The sequence below is a fragment of the Macrosteles quadrilineatus genome, unplaced genomic scaffold (genome assembly GCF_028750875.1).
Source record: "Macrosteles quadrilineatus isolate MER2022 unplaced genomic scaffold, UCM_ALF_1.0 Scaffold_1__1_contigs__length_201487025, whole genome shotgun sequence".
NCBI classification, from domain to species: Eukaryota; Metazoa; Arthropoda; class Insecta; order Hemiptera; family Cicadellidae; genus Macrosteles; species Macrosteles quadrilineatus.
In genome coordinates this window covers 132,386,510-132,399,058 of record NW_026542594.1, presented here as the reverse complement: position 1 = coordinate 132,399,058, position 12,549 = coordinate 132,386,510, and the positions used below count along the sequence as shown (strand labels likewise).

At 38.3% G+C, this 12,549-nt stretch overlaps 1 protein-coding gene across 5 annotated transcripts in view; it reads left to right on the top strand.

Annotated features, from left to right (window-relative positions):
- Positions 1–3,142: 3,142 nt before the first annotated feature.
- Positions 3,143–12,549, top strand: part of LOC128985163 (regulator of G-protein signaling loco) — a 123,350-nt gene continuing 113,943 nt past the window's right edge. For all 5 annotated transcript variants that reach the window (XM_054404576.1, XM_054404569.1, XM_054404561.1 and 2 more), the window contains exon 1: positions 3,143–4,371. In XM_054404576.1, coding sequence (XP_054260551.1) covers positions 3,640–4,371 — 732 coding nt within the window. In that variant the 5' untranslated portion in view covers positions 3,143–3,639. The remainder of the gene's footprint in view (positions 4,372–12,549) is intronic.

Sequence of the window (12,549 nt, the reverse complement as noted above, 5' to 3'; positions counted from 1 at the left end):
CTCGGACCCAGCACCCGATCTACTTCGTTTGCCCGTCAGACCCAACATCACTGCCAGGCCATCAGGGTTTCCCAAAAGGAGGCAGGTATAGAAGTGGGACCCACCCGGATGAACCTATCCACCAAAGGTGGCGACACCCTTAACTCAATTGAGGTTCCGGGAAGAACCCCCCACACTCAAGATAACCATACCGTCCGTGATCAGAGACAGGGATTGGTTTGCATAAGTGCCTACAAACCGTTGCCTTCACACTGCGGAAAGTTACGTTTCCCTTGAGTGTCCCCATGAGCTGCGGGTACTTGCCCGTTTTCACCTCCAGGAAAGGCTACTTCCAAAGTCGAGGATATGCCACACTGAATGCTGGTCGCACACTACAAGCAGGCCGAAGCCCAGAGAACCACAGACACAGGTAGGTTGGAGATTATGATGCACTTCCATCTCTCCTAGAGCTAAACACCCCTTCCATCCTGGATAAAGGAATGTCACTGGGACCCAATGCCCAGTCGTCCATGTCTGTGGCCTACTTGCAATGCCGATTCCAACACCGGACAGTTGCCTCCTCTCTGGGGGCTATCAGCTGATGTGAGTGTAATTGTTGCCTGTGGTTGATCATTGTCTGTAGGTTGAGATCAGTAAATTTTGAGCAGTTGATCTCCCAATGCTTTGTAGCCATTGGGTAATTTGTTTTTTATATTTGACCAGTGGTCCAAAATAGTTTTCGCGTAAGTTGTAGGGCAGATTGTTGTAGATAGTGTGAGCAACATAGTAGCAATTTGTTGTAGAGTAGGTTCTATTTAGTCTCGGTAAATAAATTCCTCCACCTAGTGCATGTCTGGTTCTGTATTCGTGTGCTACTCTTTCAAAAATGTCATTCGAGTGTTTGAATATGTAAATAGTCAGTAAATAGTCATGGTTTGAATAACCAATTGTCTGATGTCGAGAACGTTCATTTCATTGAAGAGAGCATCCGAAGGGTAGCGCCGACTCCTGCCTAAGGCTGCTTTTATTATCGCTTTTTGGGTGATAATTAATGGCTTTAAATAACCATATGCACAGCCCCAGGCTATTATTCCTCCGTCAAGTAGGGACTGCACGTAAGCAAAATATGCAATTCTGATTTCTTCAAACTCCAAAATCTGCTGTAACTGGTTAAAAGCATAGATATATTTTCTTAGTTTATTATTTAGATATGATACGTGGTCTGCCCATGAAAGTTTAGAATCAATCATTATGCCAAGGTATTTATATTTTTTCACTCTATCTATCACTGGACAGTCACAATCCGAATCAAAATTAGCACAAGAATGAATTTTCAACTCATTGATGAGTGTATCACCACGATGACTAAAAGCGATTGGCATGAATTTAGTTTTATCTACATTGAGTGTCAAAACATTTTGATCAAACCATTTTTTAATTTTTGAAATACCTCTTTCTGCGAGGTTGAAAACTGTCTCCCAGTCTTTACCTTCAAATAATACTAGAGTGTCATCTGCGAAGAGATAAAACTTCCCTTCAATGTATATTTTAACTAGATTATTTATATATATTAGAAATAATAAAGGACCAAGGGTACTTCCTTGAACTACACCATACAACTGTGCGGTCGGACATTGCAAGTTTTTGTCGGTAGGCCTACCCGTAATCGTAAAATGTGTTTATTTATTATGTGTCCGTGTTGTATATTTAAACTTTTGACGACCTTTTCGAAGTGATAGATGTGTTTCTTGTACAAGATCTGATGATGAGGACTTAAGCTCCTCGAAACGCGTAATCCGTAAGGACCAACAGGATCACTCTGGCAGTACTCAGGTAATTTTATACCTTTTATAGTATTATTATTTTCACCACAATTATACGGTTTTAAGAGAAATTATAACCACATTTTCATATTTTTTTTTTAGGCCATACACACGTGAGTTACAATTAGTTGATGAAGTTGTTAGGTAACTTATTTTGCAATTCATTGTCATAATGCTGAAAAAGAAAATAAGTATGGGTATTATACCAGGTATACACCTACAAAAAAGTCCTAAGAAACTAATAACTTATTTTTCAAAATTATTGAAGTTTCATGTTTAATTTTTTTTTCAAACAATAACCGTTTATTAAAAGGAAAAATTGTCTTGCGTGGATGCGCGTGTACTTTATTTCTATGGCAGATTTTTTTTAGGAAAACGATTTGAAAATTAATGAATTCACAATAACTAATGTCTAGTTAACTTAACAGTAAACTAGATAACACAAGTCCAGGTAAACTGCAAAAAGTGATGCATTTTATAATACACAGACAACAGCGGCTTTTGCCAACAAAGATGGCGGGTTGTCGTGTACGCCCCATGTTAACTCACGTCAACCCGCCACCTCGCATGTAAGCGACAACGTGCCACCACGTCAACCCGCCATCACTATTTTATGAGGTGGCGGGTTGTCGTGTACGCTCAATGTTCGGTGTCGTCAACCCACCACCTCGCACGTAGACGTCAACCAGCCACCACGTCAACCCGCCACCACACTAAAGAGGTGGCTGTTTGACGTGTATGAACATGTCTAAGCACCACCAGGACAACGTGCCACCACGACAACCCGCCACCACACATTTTTCCGAGGTGGCGGGTTGTCGTGCACGCTAGAGTCAACGTGCCACCCCGACAACGAGCCACCACGTCAACCCACCACCTCAAACTTCTTCTTCTTTTTGATGGCGGGTTGACTTGGTGGCGGGTTGACGTGGTGGCGCCTTGGCGCGTTCCCGTACTGATTGGTATAGGCTACATGGCAACAAAGTACAATTATAATCTTACAATGTTGAAATGCAAACAAGCATAACTATCAAATGAATTTTGATATCTTTAGCTTTTATATGCTTTTTTATATGCTTTTATATAACTTTTAAATATAATTTATTTGTAATACAACTAAATTGTATAAGCAGTCATTTATGTACACTACTTTGATTACACAAATATATAAGTATACTGGCTACCTAATTATCCAGATGCAGACTTACTGGTAAAAGTTAAACTGTTGGTATAATGGTCATTGGTCAGGGAGGGGAGGGGATGGATGTCAAGTCAAGCAAGATTGGAATGTTTCGATTTCGTATTCGTTCGTTCTCGTTGTTGTCTTGTCAGTTGTCGTAAGTTGTGAGTTTAATTGACACATTTTTCGTTATCTTTTGTGTTTTGAATGAAAAGTATAGTAAGTCGTCGTTAATTTGATTTATTGAGGACATATCTGCCTTATGTAATGAGTGCTCTGTTAAATTTTCACTGTTGGTTTATTATAAACTGCAAAACCTTTTGGCGATACCAACAATATCAGGTTATGTGATGCAAGATTAATGGACAAACGTTTTAAACCATGTTCATATCTGACTAAATAGTCTCAATTTTGGATACATTATGTTTTAATGAGTGGTGAAGTGGACATTATATTTTGTTTTCATTAAAATATACCCTTTATGACATGCACGAACTAGGCGCCACTCAGTCACTAAACATTAGGCCTAGCCAGATCTAGTAGGCCTATCCTTAAACGACTTGGTATTTATGTTATGCAGTATCTGTATATCAAACAACTTAACTTCATGTAGGCTTAATATATTCATAGCAATCGCTGTTAGATATATGTTTGTGAATGTTAAATATGCAACCAGTGAGAAGACGCAAGAAACGTCCAAACTATGGTGTTAGGACCGTTGAATTAAGTAGAGGTAAAAATGGTTTTGGTTTTACTATATCAGGCCAGCAACCTTGTATTTTAAGTTGTATTGTACCAGGAAGTCCCGCAGAAAATGCAGGTCTGAGGGCTGGTGATTATTTAGTGGCAGTTGAAGGTCAGAGTGTTAGTAAAGTTCCCCATGATGATGTAGTGCGCTTGATTGGTGCTTCCACCGGTGTACTTAAGCTTCAAATAGCAGAAAATTACTATTCAGACAGCTCTGATGATGACGTAGTTGTGACTGCTAGGCAGAAGCCAAAATACCCGCATAAGCCACGAAATAATACACAAAATGTACGTGCTTCTGGAACTACTACTCAGCAGAGCCGAGCTGCCAAAGTTGTTCGAGACCTTCGAACAGGAGCCATGTTCGAAGAACAAGTTGCCATGCCGGTTGACCCTAAATTATCGGTTTTACCATCACCATTAAGAAATATAAAGCTTCTACCAGAATTAAATAGTATTAACCAATGGAAACCTCCTAATCTCTTATCAGCTCCACTATCCAGAATCATAATTCCTGGAACATCAAATGATCATTCAAGTATTCGAGAAAATATTGAAGAAGAAGCCATTTATCAAGCTGTTGTAGGATATTTAGGAACTATAGAAATGCCTAGAAAACTCCCTCCAGGCTCAAGACTGCAGGTATGTCCAAATATGAAATTTACAGACAAAACTTTGATGTCGCTTAAGTTAAGAGTCTTAAGTTAATGAGTTCAGTAGGCCTACAGTAGAACCCCGGTTAACCGAAATAAAGGGGGGAGAGCCGTTTTGACCGATTTTGATGATTAAAGTGTCAAAACAATGGCCCTGATCTGTAGTTTTGCAGTGGTTTTAATTTTTTAATTATCTTTATTAGTTTGGGCAGGATCTTCCAGCAAAGTTGGGTTTTCTCCCATAAGATTAACATGGGGGAATCTAAATATTTACCGTACCGTAACTTAATTGGAAAATTTGTCTCCACTAATTTAAGTGAACGGCTGGGCGTTGTAGATACTTGGTAGAGTTGTCCAAAGAAAGGTCTCGGTTTGTAGATGAGCCATCAAAAGAAAAACAAAGTAAATTCCCTTAGGGCTCTGCCCCAGAAGCCTTTAAAATTCCCTTCCCAGATTTGTTTACATTATCGTCATGGACGATTTTCACTACATATTAATGAAACAGCTGTTAATAGTTAAATTGTATTTTAAACAACCCACATTAAAAGGGAATAGGTGAACCCGTGCAAATTCGCACGAATAATAAATTAGGATATTATAGAACGTCGTTAGAAGTTGCGTCGTTGTATTGGTATTGGTTTTGAGCTCGATTGTTGACTATACTGTATGCATTCTAAGTTCTTTTGCTGTTCAGTAGTGAGTATTTTGCAGGACGCAACTAATCATGCTGAAAACTAGCACGTATGGATTAATATCAACCAAATGTTGAGTCAAAATGTGCATGAGTTCAGTGCTGCAAGAGCCATTATTAGCTTTGTTTAGCATTCTTTCTTGAACAGCGGTTTTGATGTCCGTGGATATAAATTTGGGCATATGTGGGATGCTCCCCTTCTGACGTTTGAAAGGTGCCAATTGGGTGATAAATTGTGTCGTGCACCTTGTGAAAGACCCTGCACCGTTATGTTCTTCAATTTTAGCTCGAGTGCTGACCATTGCGAGCGCAGAGTTGTTCGATCAAATGTTCTCTTTGTAGTTTCTGCTCAAATGATTTGCTCCATTAAGTAGGCTCTGGATATAATAGATTCCTCGGTTAGTGGTAGATTCACTTTTCCTTTATGGCAGCAGAATGAAAATCCTTCACCTCGTCTTCTTTGTTCTTCTTTAAAATGTAGCGCACCACATTTCTGACATTTTAATGCCATCTCGCCAAGTGAATGCTGCTGAATTCTTTAGTTGTCAGTGTAATTTTGTAAGAGTACACGTTGCCACTAACTGTTCCAGCTCCTCGTCTGGGCTCCTTACGTTTTACATTGCTTGCCGTATGTTGACTCACCGTGTCCGACCGGCAATATTTCTTTGTCGTGGGGTCCTTGGCATGTTTAAACGAAAATATAAAATGTAGCCTAAAACTTTTCTCTCGTCGTGTCCTATAGGTAACATTTCTTTGCCGGGTTTCTAATTATTTTTAAAAACATGCAAACTGTTTACATTTTAAAACCAAACAAAACAGCTGGGATTTAATTTTTCTTTAAACTAATGTATTGAAATCTGTTTCAGAATATAATCACATTCAAATCAATCACAATATTATCCTTATGGAAGGAACTTTGAGGGCAGCCCACGCCCTTAAAAAGATATATTTCGAAAATCTAAAGCCAGTTTGCACATCTACACACCTAGACGAACATTTTGGTATATAATATATATGGGTTTTTTTAAATACAAAACAAAACAAATGAATTTGGTATCTTAAAACAAAAAAGCCTTAAGTTTCATGTCGCGTATTAAATAGGCCAATATAGACGATTTTTTTTATTAGTCAAAAATAATTATTTGCAATGTTATTTTCTGATTTTTTAATTGGTTTTCTTCTCCATCATATCATGTTTTGCAATATTTAACGTTTTATTACAAAATAGGCTTATGTGGAAAATTTTAATATCACAGTACCGGTAACTCTTAAAATTATTTCTTAATAAATTATACGAGCTGTTGGCCCGTCCTACATACGGGAATCGAGTAGTCAATTAAAACTGAATATGATTCAGAACTCAGCTAGTTTACAACTTGGTGGCCGATTCACACACACTAGCTTTGAGTACAGTAGGTAGGCTACATACCACCTTCCACTGCATAGGCCTACTATCACTTACCTTACCTTATTTTACCACCTTGGCCACTGAAACCTCTAAAATAATCCTGGCCTTCCGTTCTCTTCTATCCCCTGCCATTTCTGGATGACAGGAAGATACCAGTCTGAAGATGTCTTTCATTACTTGGTCTTCCAAGTGGTCGTCTACCTTGTAGTAGGCCTATTCTTACTCCTTGGAATACACTTTTAAAAGTTGAAGTATCTTCTCTCCGCCATGCAAAGCCTGCCCAGCCCATCCGAGATCCGAGCCTTTTGGTCTACTTTTGGAATGTACCCCTTTATCAAGTTTCTGAATCATACAGTACTATACTGGGATAGTTATGGTATGGTATGAATCGATTTTGGTTTCTAGGCTACTGACAACCTGCAGCTTACTGGTCAGTTTTCTGGAGACCTACTACACCGGTTGACATTTTCATTACGGATGAAATGTGTACTGTATGCAGTAATACTTATATTCAAACATCTAGAATAAGATGTATGAACAGGTAAACCACTTATATCTTAAAGGATTAAGCACTTATACTTAGACGGATTGCATTTATGACAAAACTTGATTATACGTTTAAAATGTTTAGTTCAAAATTACACAATCTCCTGATAACATAGATCTTTTACGGTAGAAAATAAACTGCATTTTAAAGTAAAATAGTGTGTAGGCAAACTCTGACGATCAATATTTTTGTATACAAACAACTTGTAACATAAACATTTCAATGACAGTTAGAAACCAGCTGTTAGTTAAACCACCACTAAAACGACTTTAACTCGTCCGTCGACTGCTAGACTTTTTGAAAATTAAAACTTAATTTCTAAAAATCTGAAACCCTAAACTAAAATTATGGCTTCAAAATTCCCTAGTTCTCAAAATTATCTTTCTTTCAACACAAAAATCATAAAAATCCGTCAAGTGGTTGATTCAGAATCGTGAAATTAAAAAACCCTGTTTCGTTTTAATATATAGGATTATTATCTATACCTATCTATTGTACGGGTTGGTGTCTGCCTTTTTGACCACTTTTGCCTAGCCTATATTTTATCATATTATTGAAGGCAGATCATAGGTTTATGAGATTATTGTCATACATGTTTCAATCATTGGAAAGATTTTTGATTGTGTAGGCCTAACACAGTATAAAATAATACAAGTGCAGAAGGGCAGTTGCCCATATGAGCCGTGCCCATATATTGTTAAATTAATATTGGTTGACAGCAACTGGATTAGATTTTAATAACTTTTATGTAGAAATAATAATACATGTGCAAGAATTAGAAAGTCATTAAGCTGGAATATTACAATTTACTGCAGACTTTTCAGAGGGGTTACTTCGATGTATTCATTCAGCTTAGTGAAAACATAATAGGCCTATGGATAATAAAAACGTAAACTTTAGCCATTGAATGATATTAGACTAACAAAAAGGGTTGCAATGTTTACTAGCGTTAGGCCTACTCAGCAACAAAAACCATATATTTATCTCTAAAAGAAATATTCTCAAAGTGCACCGAGCAGCAGCCTAATAAAGTACTATGTACCGGTAACTTACCCAAATAGCTTCATAAAAACACTTGACAGATGATTTGCAGAGGCCTAATTACGGACTTGGTCATGAGATCTTTTAAAATAACACTACACTTCGACTGTAAAAAATGGCACAAAGAGTATATTACCATTTAAAAGCAGCTACTGTCATGACAGAAAGGTCATGTTCCTTTTAAAATAAATCTCATCATCCTTTATAAGATACGGTACGAGCCTTTAGTATTTAATATTAAGCTAAACGAATTTCAAGGTCCGATTTTTTCATTTTGTTGTTTGAACGTTAATATCTTTGGAACCAATGTATATATGTATTTATGTATTTGAGTGGGGCCAAAACTAAAATGTTTAGGAATTATTTGAAGCTGTCTCCTCATATTTTCATTAGGGTACCTTAGTTGTATATGGGAAGCAAAAGTTTAATAATTTTTTTTCATATGAAATGTTTTTTTAATATATTTACATAGTAGCCTATAGGCCTACCTATTAGGTACCAAAATTTTTCATTATACCAGTGCAATTACATATAATAATATGAAATCAATCAATCACTTAACACCTCTTATATATATACTAGGTGAAACCCGTCGAAATCGACGGTTACTTTCAATGCTTACGTTAATTCATCTAACTGCGATAAATTTGGTGAAATATACATATTTTGAGCATTTAGCATTGTTTAAAGAGTAATAAGTGTAAAAACAATAATGATAGTAACTGTGTTAGTTTTGGCCAAATTTGGTTGATCATTCAATGAATAAAATATTTCCCATACCGTCATCGAAGTTATTATTAGTATATTATATGGTATCTGTTCCTTTGGAAGAACCTTTAAATAGTATTAAAATAGTATTGGTGGATCTTTTGTAGTTAAACACTTCCGTTATTTCATCAGTGTAATATAATTTTATTTCAAAAGAAAATATCTTTTGGGAAGACATATTCTAACTTCAAAGGGAGGTATATCCGTTACCGTACAGTGTAAGTTTTATTTTTCCTTCGTCACGTCGCGTCAGTTCATACCGTACTTCTGTGCCAATGAATGAACCCTCTAGCATAGTTTTGAGAAATTGATTGTGGGGTTACTGTTAAAGCTGGAATTCCTTGGATGTCAGTTACTTGCATCGATATATAACTACTATAGTAGTAGTTATATATCGATGGTTAGTTGTCTCAGCCTTATCAATAACATAACGTTGTCAATATAATCTCTCTACGGAATGTTAGGTGTAGTGGAATAGGTACTTGAAGTGAAGTTGGCTTTTATTTTTGAACTGTTAGGGGCCTCCTAGTTCATATGGTCTTGCAGCTTCATTGTCAACAAATAATGCAAAAATGACATGGCGATGGGACATTTCCAAAAAGCAAAAAATTGTTGATTGGCTGTTAAGTATATATTGACGTTTACATATTGTTAATCAACGTATCTAGGATTATGTGATCTAGTTTAAAAGGAATATGATATTTCTGTCATGACAGGAGCTGCTTAAATAGTATTTTCTCTTTGTACCACATTTTACAGCCAAAATGTTGTGTAATTTCCAATAATGTTACCAACCCAGTGCGCCAAAGTTCATAATATAGGCAGGTGCAAACAATTTGTCAAGATAGGTGTACCATTTTAGGCAAGGTTTCTATGTTTTGGGGATTTCATTAGACACGATAAGAGCAAACATTTCTACATGAATATTTGATATGTGTAGAATAATATGATAAAATGTAGGCTAAAGTGGTGAAAAAGGCAGACACCAACCCGTACAATAGATATAAGATAGTTCAATAAGAAATAATTTAAGAATTGCTGTGATGATAAAAGGATTTTCCACTGATTTCGTAATGAAACGTTATATTGCAAAACATGACATGATAAAGAAGAAAATCAATTTTAAAACCAGAAAATAACATTGCAAATACTTATTTGGTAGAATCAGAATTCAGTAACTCCCAATAAATATGTGTTGTTTCAAATAAATTTAAAAATGATCAGCTGTTTCATTAAAAAGTATTATTCACATGGCCAAAATGTAAACAACTCTGTAGAGGGATCTTTAAAGGCTTCTGGGGCAGAGTCCTAAGGGATTTTGCTTAGTTTTTCTTTTGATAACTCATCTACAGACCAAGACCTTTCATTGGACACCTCTACCAAGTTTCTACGCCCAGCCGTTCTCTCAAATTAGTGGGGACAAAGTTTCCAATTAAATATTTAGATTCCCCCATGTTAATCTTATGGGATAAATTCCAACTTTGACGGCCTGTGGAGCAAAGCCCGAGGATTTTTATTACATGAATTGGTGAAAGGGGGCATCTACACAAAAAATACTTTATTTTGACACGTTGTTTGTAAAAATCCGTTCATTATTTACGGAGGAGTAGTGTTTTGTAGAAATCGCCTTCACGTATTATATACTACAGGGTGACCGTTAAGTGTTAGGACGACTTTATAACTTTTAAACGACAAACGATTTCACAACCACATTTGGTATATCGTTACTGGAAATTGTAAGCTACTTTTCTGTGTACATGGTGGTCGGATATCACCTTTGGGGGACGGCCCGTCGGGGGTCAGAAGAAAATCTTTAATGACAGCCTATGTTGAGTTGTACATCATTTTAAAGGTCTAATTCAACTGAACATTGGTCCCCTGCCCGTTGCTCGTGCTTGTCGTCGTATGGGAATCCGGCTCACCGCACGGACCCCTGTCGTCGTCGTATGGGAGTCCGGCTCACCGCACGGACCCCTGTCACTGCCCCTTCCACCGCAGTGAGACGTGATGACCTTCCATTGACGATAGTCGTCATCCCCGAATCGTCTACATGTCCACAAGTAGCCCCGTGAACAGAATCTGGTTCACCACACAGATCCCAGCGTCGTAGCGGTACCTGGGGAGCTCCGCCTGCCGCTGTAGTCGGGGTTCGGATCACCCACCTCACGTCGCAGCTACTACGCCTTCACTGCAGGCTGCTCATCCATCGTGGCCCCAATCGAGACTACAGCCGTTAGCCATCCTCACCTGGTCTTCGCCGCGGCCTGGGTTTTCCAGCCCGCGCGACCTATATCGATACTACAGCCAAGGAACCTACTCGTACGTTTTCGTCGCTGACATCCTGGGTGTCCGGTTTATCACACAGACATGTCTCACTGCCCCGTCTGCCGCAGTGAGCTGCGTGGTGGCCGTCCGTTCGTAGTTGTTGAGTGCCACCCCTGATGCGAGCTACTTACATCCTTCGCATGTAGTCATCGGGGATCTGGTTTATCACACGGTCCCGTGTCACTGCCCCGTTCGCTGTAGTGATCCGCGTGGTGGCCGTCCGTTCGTAGTTGTCGTTCGCCATCCCCGATGCGAGCCACTGGTTGGGTTTACACCACGCCAAGATCCGCCACAACGGTTCAACACTCGTTGGGTACACGTTGACCAAGCCCCGGTTTTCTCACTGACCGTTGTTCTCCGTTGCAATGGTTGGTTTATCATGCAACCACTGCCGCTGGATAATCAATCGAAGAACACCAAAGCTGGCCAACAGCGTGATTTGAGTTCCTCTGGTTGGTTTATCACACAACCCCAGGCGTTCGAGAATCGTAGTAGGCTAGCTGATGACTGCTCTAGGTCGATCTTCCGTCCGCTAACGAGTCGCTAGTTCCATCGTTGTGAGTTGGTCGTCACTCCAGGTAGGTTTAACACGGTACCAGCTGCCGAAGCGTCGTTGAGTACCATGGTCGTCACCAAAGGTAGGTTCAACACACTACCACAGCTGCCGAAGACACGCCGACTCGCCAGTCCCAGACGTCAAATGGTTTCACACCATAGGCCAACGCTATCTAATTCGCACTAAAACAATCTCATCACCTGTCGTAAACTCATAACACAAAAGATTAAAACACATACTAATCATTAAACATGAAATAATACTCAAAGGGTTAGTCACGGATTATCTCACATGACACTAACCAAACATCATTAAACAGAGATTAAATTACCAGACAGAATGGATACAAAAATGCCTTGTTACTTCAAACGAAAATAGCTAAAGTTGGAGGCCCTTCCAATGAAGCAAACAAACTCCACTATTAATGTTTTTAAAATACAGTAACATATGATTCTTCATGTTTATCTTACATCTGTTTAAAAATAAGTCGTTGTTATGTTTTTATAAATAGAAACTTTTAATGTTGCTAAAAAATGTCTCCTTTATTTAGAACTAATTAATTAAAACTAAACAATTAATAAAGTAACTAAGGCCGAATTATACATTAATCTCTAACATCTTTATGGCAAACACGTAATTTGAAACCATAAAACAACGTAAAACTCAGGCCTAAGGCCACTACTACCAACACGCCATGCGTGCCGATCGGGACATGCTAAACTAGCACAACTAATCTCAGTAGTCACTGGCTACAACTAATAATTTTGTATGATGAGATTAAATTGTTTTGGGCTTACTAAAATGGATTAAAAATACACTGACCTCGTAATA